This window comes from Pollachius pollachius (genome assembly GCF_949987615.1).
Source record: "Pollachius pollachius genome assembly, chromosome: 6".
In the NCBI taxonomy this organism is placed as follows: Eukaryota; Metazoa; Chordata; class Actinopteri; order Gadiformes; family Gadidae; genus Pollachius; species Pollachius pollachius.
In genome coordinates, this window is record NC_136939.1 from 4,084,592 (window position 1) to 4,101,619 (window position 17,028).

A 17,028-nucleotide genomic window follows, 5' to 3' on the forward strand; every position below is an offset into this window, starting at 1 on the left:
GAGACGCTTCATCTTTCAGTCTTTAACGCCATCTATTGGCACAGTTGGGGAATGGTGCATTCAAGTTATATAAGATACACGCGTAGACTCGAGCCCTGATGTTCACAATCGATATATTGTTATTGAGTATCGTTGACATTCAGCTTGTATTTGGCTTTCTTTAATAAAGTTGGTGACAGTCGACCCACAAAAGGGTAGTTCCCATACCGGGAGTCGAACCCGGGCCGCCTGGGTGAAAACCAGGAATCCTAACCGCTAGACCATATGGGAGCCGATGACATCGGGGGCACGTTAATAAGAATTTGTATCTGATGATTAGACTTAAATTAAATGTACTTGATAAAGTAAACCGTACCTGTGACGTTACCATGTTCCCGCCTTTCTGACGCTGAGGACGCGGGGCCTCAGTGAGGAGGTGGGGGCCCTTCCTCTTTTTCCTCATTAGATGACCTCACGTACCCGCTGACGGTAACATATGCAAAGGGCTCAGTGAAAAACCTGAGGGGACCGTTCCGTAGCCTAGTTCATAATCCCAACACCTTCAGCCGCTTTCGGGCCATCAGCGATGGCGAACAGCCAGGTGATCGTGGAGCACATCTTCCTCCTGGTCATGGTCACTCTCTTCAGCGTTCTGCAGAATGGTGAGTTTAATTATGGCTGGTTTAATCGATGATGTATGTTTTTTAATCATGTATGCAATTGCTTAACAGTGTCTATTTTATTATTTTTCTGTGTTGGTGTTGGTTTTATCATGGGTTTGTTGTCGTGTTTGTGGTTTAAGCCTTCTTTGCCGTGAAGTTGGAAAGAGAGGGGAAAAGCGGCTGCGCGACTTCCTTTGACCGAGTGTCCTGTGCAGTGTAAGCGTCTGCCTCCTCCACATTGAACTGCATGTATAAGCTATCAGCCCTACTTATTATCACTGTTATCAGCATTAAATTAGGCCTAGACTACGGGCTGATTCTATTGAAGTGTGATTTGAAAAATACAACTGAGTTTGATGATGAGCAAGAGAGAAGTTTTTATTTAACTGCCAAATATCACGACCAAATTATTAATGAATAATTATTTGCTTATTATTTTTATTCTATATATATATATTTATAATGCCCTGGTCCAAATGAAGGGTTAAGCTATTTCTATTAGCCCTATTTGTGTACTCTTTTCCTATCAATTTGTCCAATCATCTCCCATCCATTAACCACTGCTTGGGGAGTAGTAGTTGGGGACTACTTCTGCTTTAACTTCTGGGGAAACAAATGTAGACATTGTTAGTCTAGTCAGTTCAATCTTATTTGCGTAAGCTTCTGATATTGCCTTGATTGTAGACAAAGATAGAGAAGTGAGGTTAGAGGTGTTCGATTTCCTCATTGGTGTACAGCATGCGTGTCACTGCACGCATGGGGTATGTGCTTTGCATGAAAGACACCAAACAGACTGGAGCCGCATATTGAAAAGTAAAACACACAGATAAGAAAAACAAACAAGGTTGTATGAAATAAAACTAACTTTGTATAATCAGTATAGGCCAGAGTAGAGACATGGAGAGGAACCACTAAAGGAAAAGAAAAAGAAAAAAAAAGAAGCATTTCAAAACAGTTGTGGAGCAAGCAGTTGCACGTTGGTGAACAACCGTTGCTCCAGAAAGCATTACCGAAAAAATGTGTGAAAGTGTGTTGTCATGTCTCCCTTCCCTCTACAGGCGTAACTGCATGGACGCCTACCCCACCTTCCTGGCCGTCATGTGGTGTGCAGGCCTTTGTGTCAGCCAGGGTAAGAGCACCAGTGGGACGTGTGACTAGCTTTGGTAACCTCTGCGCGGTGTTGTAATCGCTTACCGTACACAGGGGAGATACGGCGTTGTGTATCCACAGAGGAAGTGGGGGCTGTTCTGTGGTCGGGTTCCGCATAACACACAAAGACAAACCTGTACGAGGAGACCCTGTGGAGCTCAAATTTCAACTTCATTGTTTTGTTTTTCTGCCCGTTGTAAATGATCTGGCTGGGATGATCCCTCAATGATAGAGGAACAACTGTACTCAGTCCTCGTTAATGGCCCTGAAGGGCAGATGTACTCACGCACACATACACATACAAAGAGTGACAGATGCTAATTTCTATTTTACATTTACATTTACAGTTAGGACATTTAGCAGATGCTTTTATCCAAAGCGACTTGCATAAGTACATTTGTCAGAAGAAGAGAAACAACAATATATCGCCGTAAGTACAGTAAGGATGTTCATAGAACCTTGTGCCAAGCACCAACCAGTTAACCCATTTCCTGTATACAACCAAGATAGCTAGGATAAGATGTTACACAATGTTAAGTACTATTTTTAAGGTGCCGGGACGTACAACACACAATAACTGCGTACATTAAGTGCTTAGGACGTACAACATACAATTACTGTGCAAGATGGTGTTCGGGGGCTAGGACAGCTGCTAAAGATACTATCCTCATAGCGGTTGACGAAACGTCCCAAGCACATTGTAGTGTACTCGGTGTTGTACGTCAGTGTTTTTATCTCCACCACATGAACACGTGTCCCCACTCCTGCAGCTCCTGCGGCGTTCGCTGGGGTTCTGTACCTGATCGTCCGTCAGAAGTACTTTGTCGGCTACATGGGGCAAACCTCCCAAAGGTAACCTCCCTCATAGTGGGATCGCTCTCTGCTTGTACTAGCAGCCATTAAGAGGAAACAGTCTAACGTACACCCCGCCCCCTACCAGCACTCCAGGGTTCGTGTTCGGGAAGAGACCCATCTTCTTCCTGATCCTGATGTGCATGGTGGGCATCCTGAACTACCTGCTGGCCTACTTCTTCGGCAGATGTTACAAGGCCCAGCTGAAGACCGTCACCGGCCTGACAGCCTCGCTCCTGCTCATCCCCTAAGCCCCCCCCCCCCCCCCCCAGGTGTGAGCGGAGGTCCTCCTGCTCATCCCGTAGGCCCCCCCCCCCCCCCCCCCCCCAGCGCCCCCTGGGTGTCAAGGCCAATGCCCCAAAACCAAGACGCCACCACTACTATTGGGATTTATGTTGATGTTGTGTATTTACAATTAAATATGCATGGTGGTAATAAATCCAACAGATATGACAAGGATGTGTCTTATGGTCCTTTTTGGCTCTTTAGAATTTTTTATTGATTCTCTTAAACACGAATTACCTCTCCCGGGGTGAATACTAAAGTGGTTTCTATCACATTTGATCGTATATCATCTCTTCCCAACTCGGAGCGCCATGTTAATGAAGCTATACCACTTAACGGCCACAAGGGAGCGCTAAAGCACATCGCAACAGAAAGCCCCCCATCTGCACTGTGAAGCAATTTGTGTTGGAGATGCGGGGTCTGTCTTGCTTGTGCACGTTTGCTACCAAGAAACAAATCCATGAAGCATGACGGCTCATAATGGGTGCCAAAGGTTCGCCGTGTTTCTCCTCTCCCTGGGTAAGAGCACCTCGTGTTAGCCTGCCGGGCTAGCTATCCTCTAGCTAACGTTTGGTACAAGATGCTGCGCTCCATACGGCCAACAGGACGAGACGCGTCCCGTTCATAGACAGTCCACACAACGAATCGAGCTCGTTCTTTACCAGGATAGTCGACCAGGATAATATTACACGGCGACGCTGTACATTTCTAAGTGTATGTCATTTGCAGAACTATCGCTCATTATTGCTCATAATGTTGGAGTGATGGAGCGTCTTGACGCCGCTACATCAGGGTTTACGCACACACGCGCACCCACACACAGACGCCCGCACGCACACAGGTTGCAAAACCTCGGGGCAACCGTTTGCATTCATTAGTGTGTGTCTGCTACGACTCATTTCAGGTACAATTATACCTTGAATTTAAGTTCACTTATTGAAGGGAGATACACTGTCTGAATCTATTTTAGGTAATGCAGCCTACAACCATACTGTGTGTAGTGTACGAATCTGATGATTCTGAACTCACTATGTATAAGGTTGACGCCTACACACACTGCTCTACCACACTGAAGGCCCGCAAGACGTAAAATCAAGCTGATCTCTTCCTCACCTTTTTGCAGGTGTGTTGTGCGTTGCTAGTGGTGATGAACAGCCGCGCGTACTGAATGTAAGTGCTTATAGGCTATCTGTTCATTAACTCCCCTGCATTGCAGGATAGGCATGCCTGGCAATAAGCCACATTAACAATGTAGTTTGATGAAGTGTACAATGTAGTGTAAGATAATGTTAATGTAAACGTCTCTCTCTCTCTCTCTCTCTCTCTCTCTCTCTCTCCTCTCACTTGTATACAGATGACTCCCATCACCAGTACGCACACAGTTTAGTCGGTAAGTAAGCAGTGATGCTGGCTCACTGTAGTCGCTTTACAGGGAGTCCATGTCAAAGGTCAGGGAACTGATTACCCCCACAAGATTGCTCAAAATAAAAAATACTGTACGTGACATGTCTGTTTATTTTCTTCGTCTCCTCTCTTCTCCATCCTCCCTCCCCTCGCCTCCCTCCCTCCTCTCTCTCAGGACTGGAGCATGTGGTGCTGGTGATACAGAGCCAGAAGAATGCCTACCACAGCCGGCGTGCGAACCAGAGGAAAGAGGAGATTCTCCAGCAAGCCACCCAGTTAGGACAGGTGACGCTACAATATTATCATTAATATCATTATAATTATTGTTATTATTGGTATTGCTTGCCCACAGTTTAGAATACTTTCTTTCCCCACTTTCTCCACATATTTTAGATGAGAGGTGTTTGTGTGTGTGTGTGTGTGTGTGTGTGTGTGTGTGTGTGTGTGTGTGTGTGTGTGTGTGTGTGTGTGTGTGTGTGTGTGTGTGTGTTCTGTTACTGGATGCATCCAGCCCTGCGTGTGGAAGGGCTGCTGAAACAGCGCATTGATCTAGAGCCCACTGAAACTCACCAGGGAAAGTTGTGTGTTTCATGTTATGGTTTTTATAACGTTTATGGACGTTTGACTACAAGTTCAGTCAACCACTGGTAGATGGGCCTGAATGTAAAGCGCAATTAAGTATGGAATCAGACTCCTCATTCACTCAGTACACCAGAAGTAAGCGGCTGTGTGTTTTGGAACATAGTCCAACACATATCTGATTATTTAAAGTGGTTGTGCTTTAAACAATGCATTTGGGGTTAGTGCCAATTCAAAACGTCATTCAAAAGTAAATAATCACATTGCATTATTTTTGGAACATATTTGCAAATAGCATATATCTGGGGATTTTAAACATTTAACATTTGATCTAATTTTTATGTACAAAATGTTTGTGAACACGTGTCTGATATGTGAGGTCAGAACTGTATACCTCCAGTCCGACATCGTCTCTTTTGTCACGCGGTTGTACCGCATTGTACCAGTAGGTGTCGCAATTTCCACAGCGTTCACTTTCCACTCCATACTTACATACAATAGCCCCCAAATAACGTTCTGTCGCGCAAAGATAATTGACAAATGACCTAACATGGGCATAGAGCTTCAGATACAAGTTTCAGCACTGAACAGGAGCCCGGCGATCTTACGTTTTTATGTGGCTCAGCTGTGAGAGAAACGAGATGGTTCTCCTGAAACGACAAAAGCCTTTTAAACACACACACAACGGCAACATTTGCAAATGACTGAAACTTTTATGAATGAGCTTCTAATCTGGCTTCGGCGTACACACAGAGAGAGGATGGAATTTGTAGAGCTGCTTCTGTCCCTGAAACTTCACAGCTCATGTCTAAGTTTAGAAGCCTTTTCAATCAGTGTCTCATTTCCTTCTCATTGTGTTCCTGGCTGGTGTGAATGGGCACGACCACGTTCTTTTGATTAGGTTGATATGCCTAGAGGGAAGGTCCCGATTCAAATATAGTACCATTAAACAGGTATTGCACTTTGATCTGATTGCTATAGTCCGATAGCAAAGGTCTAATTTGTAGAGATGTGCCGATTCCATCTTTCCCTTCCAGAAAATGATTCCTGAACCTGAGTCTCAGCAAATAACAATTATATACCGATACTTCATCTAGCATTGTAACTACTAATAGCACATTTTCTTTTGGTAGGGTTCTTTACCGTGACAGCAATGAACAGTTGGTTCACGTACTCTTGACAACATAAATATTTTCAGAACTAGATCATTTACATTTATAATCTATAATTATAACAATAAATGTGTATTGTTGTAGTTATGTGTCCATGCATCCATGTTCCTCCAACTTGCACGTGGGTCGGAGACGAGGCGTTTCCCATTCCGACTTTCCACCTCCTATCGTTCACGAACGCAGCATAACACTGCACATGTTTGTGATGTTCTCTATCTGTGTAATAAAGGAGCTAGTCACGCGATGGTGTCGGATAAGTGCATAGCTATGCGTACTCGCCGATACACGATACTGCATTTTAGGCAGCGTCGGAGGAATTTCCGATACTGGTATCGGTATCGGAACAGCTCTACCTATTGGAGGAGGGAGCTGACGCTGTCGTTGAGGATTAAAGTCAACCTCTTTACGCTCAATCAGTCTGAATTGGTTACATGTCCTTCGCTAAATTCCCTTCACTCCCAAAAGGAAGGAGGAGATTCTCCAGCAAGCCACCCAGTTAGGACAGGTGACGCTACAGTATTATCATTAATATCATTATAATTATTGTTATCATAGTATAACTTGCCCACAGTGCCCATAGCGCCAAAGCGTGTTATTTCTATTAACCTCCGTTCCTGGGGTCGGCTCCTGGCTGTGTGTAGCATAGCGTGTCTTTACGTGTGTAACGTTGAACTCTGAGGAAGCTTACTTTTAAGCCCATAACCACTACTAATCCAGCAGTGGATTTTGATCATTGGTTTCTGAAGCTCACTAACCCTAACTCGTTAAAAATGTGCCCAGAAACACAAACAGTGAAAATCCAGTCATTTAAAAATCCAGTCGTTGCGTACCTGTTCAGTTCTCCTTCTGGGTGATTGAGGAGAGCCTCGGCATGCTTTGTGTTCATCGCGCTCTCCTTGGGGACAGGGCCTGGGGGTGTCAGGGTGTTGTTTGTGTCGTGCGAAGGCCAGTTAATAGAGCAGACTTGAACACGGAGGAGAGTGATTCACAATAAGACATGGCCTGTTCAGCCCTTTGAGAATGTACCTGTTATTAAGGGCTTTACAAATAAAATCTCCCCCACCATGATTACATTTCTGAGTAAACGAGTTGCTCCTGCTTTTGCATTACGTCTGATTAAATACATCCAGTGCGATACAGGATAGATACTCTCGTCATTCAGATTGGAATATGGATTCTATACAATCTGCATTGTGGCAACCCGGTCCCTAAGTGTCTGGTCTCACGGCAAGTACCACGCTCTGGAGTCAGGTTTAAGCCGTAGTCGGCGTTTATTCACAGAAGTTAGATCAAGGCCAGAACGATAAGGGTGAGCTAGGGTCTCCGTGAGCCTTGTAGTCTCTGGGTTCTCCGTGGTCGCCTTCGTGTCGATCTTACTCCCTCTCTGCCGGAGTCAGTCCTCCGCTCTCTTTAGAGAGGTCCTCCCTCCGGCCAGGTGTCCCTCATCTGGCTGATGGGGGTGAGGGGTGTGTTGCTCTCTGCCGTCGGCTAGTGGATGGCGGCGGTACACGCCCTCCACCACTAGCCCCCGAACCCTCCTGGTGGGGAGCGGGTTGCCACAGCGTATTGAATGGGAATATGAACAGATTGTGGGGAAGAGGCACATACTGGTAGGCACATGGAAGTGGATGTTATAATCAAGGAGGTGTGAGAGAGACGACAGATCGTTCTTCATTCACGCCGGCTCGAGAGAACGCTTTCGTCTGCATATTTATTTTGTGAAGAAGGCTGTTCTTTGTTTCCCATTTAAACCCATTTTGATTTGCTGAATAATTGACTGGATCTTTGAGCTTAGGGAGAAGTGTAAGTTCTGCGGATGTGTGTGTGTGTGGTTGTGTGGTTGTGTGTGTGTATGTGTGTGTGTGTGCGTGCGTGAGCATGAGCGGGTGTGTATTTGTGTGCGGGGGAGTGTGTGTTTGTGTGCGTGTGTGGGTGAGTGTGTGTGTGTGTGTGTGCGTGTGTGTATGTGTGCGTGGGTTGGTGGGTGAGTGTGAGTGTGTGTGTGTGTGTGTGCGTGTGTGTATGTGCGTGTGTTCTGTTGCTGGCTGCATCCAGCCCTGCTTGTGGAAGTGCTGCTGAAACAGCGCATTGATTCAGAGCTCACTGCATTGTGTCTCTTTGGGTCGGCCAAGTCCGGCAGGTACTACATCTCTGTGGCCAATTAAAATCAGAGCAGTGTCCACATTTGGTCTCATCTGGTTGGCCTACGGAGATTTCTCCCACTGGTGGCGGATTCTAAGGTATCGCTTTTTCTTATTGGTGACAATTGCTAGGCTCCGAAGTTCGACCAACTTCTCACGTCTGAAAGTTTATCATCCGAATCGCTTCGTCTTGCCTCCCCTGTGATCACAGGGAAGCACAACTTCTTCTCACACATTAATGACACACACACACCCACACACACAAATACACGCACACAAATACAAATGTGTGAAAACACAAAACAAGCGCATGCACACACATTCAAACACACACACACACAGACACACACAGACACACACACACACACACACACACACACACAGTGCATAAAACAAACAATGGTCTTCAGCTGAACAGTTTTTTTCTCTGTAATTCGCTTTGGATTAAACAAAACTAGGCCAAAGCAGTCAATACATAACAATAAAGCCAGCTCAGAGCCCCCTTCCCATCACGGTGTATATTTTTGGGATGTGTTGCCTGTATTTCCTCCGGATTAAACCTGAAGTACATGTAGTACTCCTTTCTCATTGGGTCTGTACCATTCCCACGACGCAGCCCTAATACCCGGGAGTGGGCGGCAGGGCGGTAGTAGCTCAGGAGGCAGAGAGGGTTGGCTGGTAGTCGCAAGGTTGCTAGTCCGATCGCTAGCCCCCTAGCGTCGAGGTGTCCCTGAGCAAGTCCCCTAACCCTCGCTGCTCCTGACAAGCTGGCCGCCGCCCTGCATGGTTGACTCCGCCGTCGTTGTGTGAATGGGTGAATGTCAGGCAATATTGTAAAGCGCTTTGGATAAAAGCGCTTTATATATATATATATATATATGCATTGGACAGCATCGACTCTCTTCCCATGGTTAACTTCCCTGTTCCGTGGTGGAGGGTAACGCGCGGCCTTGTGTCGTGTGTCCAGGGGGCTCCCGTGGTCCTTCTGCTCCACGAGCTGTCCCGGAACAACGGGGACTGGAGCGTTCTCCCGGCACTGCCTCAGTGAGTTACACAAACACACCGCCCCCAAGACAAAGAACTGAGCCACAGCTAATCGTCGAACTAGGGGGGAGGGAGAGGTTACTGAAGTTTATGCCGTTAGCTTGATTTGAATTGCTTTGAATTAGTGCTAAGTAACACCAGTCACATCACAGGGCTGGGAGTGCTGTGTGTGTACAGCGGGCCGATTCATGCATAGTTAAAAGACCCAGTGCTGTTATACTCTTTATCAGCGCTCCCTCTTGTCCAATCAAATGACCCGGTCTGGACTAATGGTTGTATAACGAGCAATAACACATTACCGGGGTTTCACCAGGCTCGTGTTCGTCTTGAGTATTGAATTAAAAACTATTAGTAGACTCTCATTTTTCATTGGTTGACCGTCTCTCTTCATCCAGCCTCTCAGTGTCCTTCAGCCAATCAGCAGCCTGGTTTGTGTTTGTGGAGGAGGAGACAAGCATGAAGCTGACATCTCTGCTGCGCGTCCTCAACAGACACGACGCCCGAAAGGTGAGGCGCGCGTCAAACTAAACAAACATGCCACCAGGCTAACTAGCGAACCAACCCATCAACCGACTGAAAACGCAGGATAAAACACAATGCCCCTGGAAGATTCAACTCTTAATATTAATATTATACAATGTCATATTTATATCAGCCTTGCTTAATTCGAACCAATCAGAACTGTCTGTTGCATAATAGTGAATAGTGATCGTCCCTAATTGGCCTTCATCCCAGCGGTGTGGGCGGGGCCAACACAGGTGTATCACATGACGTTAATCAGAGACACTGGCCGACAGACCCTGCAGCTAATCAGCTTGACGAGCTGCACCTGTTCCCGCCCCTCCCGGCACACCCTGGGGGCGAGGGCCTGTAGACGCACGCGGAGCACGGCCACCGTTTCCACTCATAGTCCTCCAACCCACTCCCTGCCCTCAGGAATGGTTCCTGGGCAAGCGTCTCCACGACAACAAGGCCACCATCATCCACCACTACGCCTTCTCCGAGGACCCCTCGTCCTTCGGCTACCCCGACCCGGCGGCTGGCTGGGTGCTGAGCACCCCACTGCTCCACAGGTGATGGGGGGGTGCCGCCGTGCTCACAGCCTTTCTGGGTCCATTGGTGTGTTCCAGGCAAGGCCGCCTTATTGCACGGGCTTACCTGGGCTGAAGCCCCAGGGCCTACGACGATCAGGGGGCCTATCATGAGCTGCAGTAAATGTTTTTTTATTATAATTATATTAGTGGCTCATGATAGGCCCCCCGATCGGCGTAGGCCCAAGACACTGGGATTTTTTGTTCGGGGCTTACAAAGATCATAGCCCCCCCCCTGTCGACAACGGCATCTTCATTGTAAGATCCTCTCTCAGGGGGCCTACGAAGCCTCTCAGCCCCAAGGCCCAATGGCAGGTTAATGCCGGCCTGGTTCCAGGCAACCCGTAACCCGTGTTTTCACAACCTTGTATCCGTGAAAGTGCCGCTGGAACGGTCAACAGTCAAACCCCGCAACTCACTGAACAGTGAACTCGTACCAGATCGATGTACTCCCAGTTACAGCTCGTAACTTACGGGCTAAAAAGTGTCCCTGCAGTGCAGCATTAGGCCCCCCTTTCCACCAACGCAGACCCGGGTCCTGGGCTGGTGCTTGTGCTGGTTCTGCACAACTCCCCAAGAACCAGCTTGTATGACCCCGGTGTCCTAGCAACGTGTCAGGACGTTAAAGTGAACGGGTTAAAATGACACTTCCATACTCTATGTGTAAAAGCCAAGAACCAGTTCTAGATTAGCACTGGCTTTTCCACCAGCGCTGGAACCGCGACGGTGGAAAAGGTTGAACGAGTGGATTCAAAGGACACGGGGAGGAAACGCTAAACACATCATGACAGAACCAGCGGGCGTTTGTGTATTCCTGAAGTCCGTCACTCACTGGCTGATTTAACCAGGCGGAAAAGAACATGGCGTGTCCAATTCAGTACTCATTTTCCCCTTTTCCACCGATAGTACCAGCTCAACTCGCCAGGACTTAGCGTGGCTCGACTTTGTTTGGTTCCAGGCACGTCGTGTTTCCATCCTGAAAGTACCTCTTCGACGTGGGCGGGTCGTCATTCGCATGTGCGAAACCGCGACAGGTTTACGCACCACTGTCACGGTCCACGGCGTGTTCTTGCGCGCTGATCAATCACAATTCAATGATCAATCACTATTGTTGAGTACACGCTGATGCTAGTATTTAAAGATGCCAGGTGACGGGTGTCAGGCTCGGACGTCCGGCTCATCATTATTCGTCCAGTGGGGTCACTCTGGCCAATCAGCGGCCAGCAGCCTGTTTTACGTCACACAAAAGCATCAGATCAGCTCTCTTGGAACCTTGACGGAGGTGAGATTAAAAAAGTACCAGGTACCTCATTTTGGCAATCGAATCGCAAAAAAAGGCGGGGCGAGTCGATGAGAGTTGAGCTGGTACTGTCGGTTGAAAAGGTGCAATTGTGTGCGTGAGGCGCAGTTTTAAATTAGATTTAGAAAATCTAATTTCAGCTGGTGTAGAGGCTGTGAAGGGGGTTGGACCTGGAGGACAAAGATAAGCAAAAGGTTTGGAAGTCTGATGTGTGATGGGGCGTTAGACTGTAGATGTTGAGATTAGATGTTTATTTTGGACATAAATGTGAATGGAGTGTCAGACCCCTCTTGATTTGGCCTTTTAAAGGAAGAAGGAGATCATAAATTTTATGGAAATACTTTGAAGTACGCAAGAAGACTGCTAGGGGAGGCCCTGTTATATCCAATCACTCATACTTTGGATTCAACTTTCCCTGCTGACATTACTTGTGTCTGCTCCTTAAGAGTGGTGATATTTTTAACCAAGGATAATTACATGCAAACTTCAAAATGCCTCCCTTAGCCAAAACCCTTGGCTAAGGAAGCCCTTGCAAATATGCAATAATCTTTTCCTAAACCAAAATTTGACTTTCAACAGATCCAATCAGGTTTTTTCGTCCGGGTGCCAGTGCTATGACGGCGAACAGAAGTGTTTTTCAATTCATTGATCTTCAAAAAGCAACTGATACTGCAGATCCCCACCTGCTCATGGACAGACATGCACACGACTGGTCAGGATCTAAAAAGCTAGTTTCTGTTTTATCGAGACTCTATCTTACTGGTAGAACTCCGGCAGTCGTAGCTGATGGATTGACTTCTGACCTCATTAATATGCAGAAGCATCCCTCTTCTGCATATTAATGAGGTCAGGCAACAACCCCCAGGTTCCATTCTGGAGCTCTGCGGTTCACCGTGTGTTGACGTTATGGGAGTCTGTTGAGTGCTGTGTGAAGTCCATTTGTATTCTGATCGCACAATCTTTTGTTTGTCTGCATCCTTGGTGTAGCTGTTGAAAATCTACAATCGAATTTTAATGCCTTGCAAGTGTCCCTAAAGGGTTTGAAGCTGGTTTTGAAAAATCAACATATATATATATCCTGGGGGGGGGGATCCTGAGCTGGAGGGGGGTCTGCCATTTCATTTGAAGATCCCCGTGTTTGGATTACCATCCAAAGCCTTCTGTAACTGGAGGTGTTAGTTTCCCTTATTAAAGGATTTTAAAGTGTGAATTATTGTCATAATTGAGGGTTGCTGTGCTGGGTGTTTTTGAGCTGAAGATTGTCTTATTTATGAATCATTGTTTCGTGTTGACTATCCATTTATCTGTTCATGTCAATTTATTTGTATTCATATTTTTGTTACCGTTGTATTTTAACTTGCGCTATCATCGGGGCACACTTGAAAGTGAGAATATCCTTTAAAAGTGTCCCTGAATAAAAATGGGTTTTGATTGATGAATGGATTTTATTCGACCGTTTTGCCTTCATCCTCGTGTGCTTGTTTACACTTTTACACAAAGCTTGAGGAGATGTCTACGGACGTTTCCTCAATGAATCTCTCCTGTGTGAATGGGCTTAGCCTTCTGTCAGACCAGAGCACTATTGGTTAACGAATGTAACCTGATCTACTTTGATCAAAGAATATCCGAGCCAGACATGCAGCACTCTTTTGAAGGAGCATGTTCATCATCCTTCTATCGTCTGCTGCATTTCGTTTTATTTTATTTCTGTTTTTCAGACTTGCTGAAAGGATTCAATATTCCCCTCTGAAGTCTGACTTTACTATAGACCTGAAACATGAGGTACTGTGTGTGTGTGTGTGTTTGTGTGTGTGTGTATATCTGTCTGTGTGGCTCTATGAATGTGTGTGTGTGTGTGTGTGTGTGTGTGTGTGTGTGTGTGTCTGTGTGTGTGTGTGCAGGTGTGCATATCTATCTGTCTGTATGTCTCTGTGTGTGTGTGTTTACCTGTCTCTGTGTGTCTCTATGAATGTGTGTGCGCATGTGTGTGTGCGCATGTCGTTTGTGTGTGTGTTTGAACATCTTTCATTCATCTTCCCTGTCTGAATAGCATTCGGCTATTAGCCAGGCACAGCCCCTGCTCTGAGCCCACAGAACCAGGGGAAACATCCTCAGAGTCTTCCATTAGCCTCTCCTCACCGCCGTAGCTCATGTCACGATGAGTTATGTCCAAACTCATCTCCACATCCTCAACCACATTGATTTGGTGTGAGTGTGTGTGTGTGTGTGTGTGTGTGTGTGTGTGTGTGTGGTGTGTGATGAAAGCAGATCTTGACGTCTGAAGTCTAAATTCATAATTCAATTCATGTTTTGCCCAATTACCCCGATTCCCTGAGTTAAGCCTCATTAGAATCTAATCATCTAATCAGAGTTTCCATTTACCCAAATATATGTCTCAACAGAAATGCTTCTCCTCATGCCTTTGAATACCAGCTAGCCAGCCGTGCCAACAAGACCCAAACGATATTGCATATGGGAGCTGTGCTTAATGGAGCACGCCATAAGGGCAGGACACATCATGATTCGTTCAGATCAGTCGCCAAAGCAGAGTGTGAAGAGGGAGGCTGGTTTGAAGGGCTCATTTTATAGTGCTCGTGTGGAAGGATTTCAACAGTTTCTGCTCAGGAGTGGACCACAACACAGCTAATTTAACGTTATTTATTTACAACACTTGGAAAGAAGAGTGTTTCGTAGTCACTTTGAAGTCAATTTAACACTTTGAAGTAAAGTTGGTTGCATTATTTGATCCATGATATGTCCCGCCCTTAGGGCCATGTTTCAAAAAACCAAAATCTACATTCCCAACACAATATCACAACTTCAAATCCCTTATGGGGGATGCGTCAGAGAATAAAAACTGTAGCAGACTATAAAAGATTATGTCAGAGGATATTGATGAAAGCACGGTTATTTCTGCCATGTGCTCAATCCCTTCATAGAAATAGTCTATTCCTCTGCATCAGGGTGGCCTCATGAAGACTCGTTCTGCAGAGCCGCTCTGATCAGAACGCCCACCTCCCAGCCACTGCAGAGGACAGGCTGTGGTTATCAATGTGCTCTGCTGGATTTAGAGGGGACTTAAGCTGGGTCTGTAACTGTATGGGAACGGGTGGCATTACATTGTCATTGGCGTTTAACTCAAAGGTGTGTGTGTGTGTCTAAAGTGCAGGTTTGTGTTTGCAGAGTTGCACAGGTTGCATGAATCCCTGTCCTTTCTTTGGTCTGGTCGTTTTGGCGTTAACGTTATTATTATTACTCGTATTCCCCTCCTGTTGTTCCTTGTGCTTCACCTGTAGTTGGCTCATCAATTGTGGGTTCAAATAACACATTTCAATTCTGATTGTATACTGCCTTGTGTATTTATCTTTCAAAAGCTGATTTTTGTAAAATGCAATTTTGTTAGCATTTCTATAATTTCTAATAGAAATTAAGTCATTAATGTGAGCCCCATGCTTTAGGCTTTTACACACAAATATTTCCTCACTTCATTTATGTTGTGAGTTTTTCATCAAAGTAGGAAAGAAGAGGCAGCATAAATTACACATTCATGCTGTTCAGACTCGAGTTCCAAGGCACAAATCCCTTTAAACTAAATTCATTCAAGTCTGTTCAAACAAATTCAATTCAATTTGGCGCAACTCGACTCAATCCAATTTGTACAGAGCACTTCATGCACAGCCTTTGCAGTGCAATGCGTGCCACATTGTCAAACATTGTGCATGTGTACCGTGCACGTAAAACATTGTAAAACAGGTTCGGCCCTGGCTGTAGACAGTAGATCATGTTACCATGTTACCAGTAGATCACGTTAGCGCGTTCGTACCCCCGCTCTCTGCAGATCGCGCTGTACATCTGGGACGAGGGCCGGGGGCCGGAGCTGTACGACGTCCCAGAGTTCTGCTCCAGGCCGGGGGCCCACTGTGCCACGGCCATCACAGCCCCCCTCCCAGACTGCGTAGGTCCACATGTTACTACTGTCCTGCTATAACGTCCTTCTCTATTTGGATCTGCATGTTATTATCTCCATGTTTGTGACGTCGTTCTGTGTGTTCCTTTGTCATTGCCGCTACTGTTTTTAACACCTCCGTGCCCTTTTTCCGGACTCAAAACTGCATGTCCTGTTCTGCGGTTGCGTTGATGTATTTTAGGAAGCCTTTTTTGCACCTTGGCTAGGGACAGCTGATGAAAGACCTGTTGTATTTGTGCACCACGTGTATTTATTATTTTGCACTGTCCTTGCTCTCAACTGAACTAAACTAACCACACTAAGTATCACACTACAGTATTTTTTAGTGTGAGGGGTGCTTTGTATAGTCATTATTCTTTATTATAGGCTGGTTCTGTGCAAATATTACCCAAATTACTAAAGTATGGTTAGGAGAGAAAGTTTTGAGATTTGTGTTTGTGGCTGGTGTGTGTGTCTGTGTGTATGTGTGTTTGTGTGTCTGGGGTCGGCTTAGCTCTGGAGGTAGCCAGGTGGCTCCTTCAAGTGTCGAGTGTCGAGGTGTCTCTGAGCATAAAGCCTCCCCCCCACTGACTCCGACGAGCTGGCTGTCGCCTTGCGTGGTCGACTCCGCCAGAATGTTTTTATGAACTGCTGTAAGCCGCTTTGGATAGAAGTGTCTTCTAAATGTAAATTATGTGTTTTGTATGTGTATGAGTGTGAGAAGAAAGTAAAAGCGAGAGAGTGAGATGGATCGTGTGATTGGTTGTGTGTGTGTGTGTGTGTGTGTGTGTGTGTGTATCCTTCCTCCCCTGTGATTCGTTGACATGGCATCAACAGCACCTGCGTGACGCCGACCCGTAGCTTCACCGCCCTAAAAGACTAACTTCACCAAACAACTGAAAAGACAGCTGATAAATATTCAGTTTCGAGTCAAAACATCCTCAGTCAAAAAATGAATGAATTATTCATTTTGCGAACACGGCCCAAAAACTCGGCGCACAGAGAGACAACGGAAATACGTTCAGACTAAGTGGTTTTCAGAAGGGTTTTCTGTCGGCCGCGGTGGTGGGGAGGGTGTCGGCGCCGGTAACCAGCGCGGGAAGGCGGGAAACACGGCGGCAGGGAACAGTCCGTCCTCACCACCAAAAGGATTGTTCTATGGGGATGAGGAGTGTCTGGCCCTCACACTTCACTCCCCCCCGGCTGGTTCAGCCTGTTCCGGGTCCTCGTAAGTGGTATCACAGCTGAGAGGAGAGGGACAACACCTGGAATCAAACAGGCTGCAACCAGGCTGTAACCAGGCTATTACCAGGCTGTTAAAGGCTGTTACCTGGCAATAACCAGGTTGTTACCAGGCTGTCGCCAGGCTTCGACCGAACTCTTACTAGGACGCTGAGAGGGCTCTAACCAGGCTGTTACCAGGG

General features: G+C 46.4%; 2 protein-coding genes across 2 annotated transcripts in view; both read left to right on the forward strand.

Annotated features, from left to right (window-relative positions):
- Positions 1 to 431: 431 nt before the first annotated feature.
- Positions 432 to 3,098, forward strand: alox5ap (arachidonate 5-lipoxygenase-activating protein). Its single transcript, XM_079737728.1, has 5 exons — positions 432 to 641; positions 782 to 857; positions 1,700 to 1,770; positions 2,561 to 2,642; positions 2,731 to 3,098. Exons 1-5 carry the CDS (start codon positions 566 to 568, stop codon positions 2,891 to 2,893), a joined length of 468 nt encoding a protein of 155 aa, XP_079593854.1. The 5' UTR covers positions 432 to 565; the 3' UTR covers positions 2,894 to 3,098.
- A 1,183-nt stretch (positions 3,099 to 4,281) lies between these two features.
- Positions 4,282 to 17,028, forward strand: part of b3glctb (beta 3-glucosyltransferase b) — a gene marked incomplete at its 5' end in the record, with an annotated part of 31,339 nt that continues 18,592 nt past the window's right edge. The window contains 7 exons of the mRNA XM_079738994.1: positions 4,282 to 4,297; positions 4,507 to 4,616; positions 9,191 to 9,267; positions 9,759 to 9,774; positions 10,204 to 10,340; positions 13,377 to 13,440; positions 15,497 to 15,613. Coding sequence (XP_079595120.1) covers positions 4,282 to 4,297; positions 4,507 to 4,616; positions 9,191 to 9,267; positions 9,759 to 9,774; positions 10,204 to 10,340; positions 13,377 to 13,440; positions 15,497 to 15,613 — 537 coding nt within the window. The remainder of the gene's footprint in view (positions 4,298 to 4,506; positions 4,617 to 9,190; positions 9,268 to 9,758; positions 9,775 to 10,203; positions 10,341 to 13,376; positions 13,441 to 15,496; positions 15,614 to 17,028) is intronic.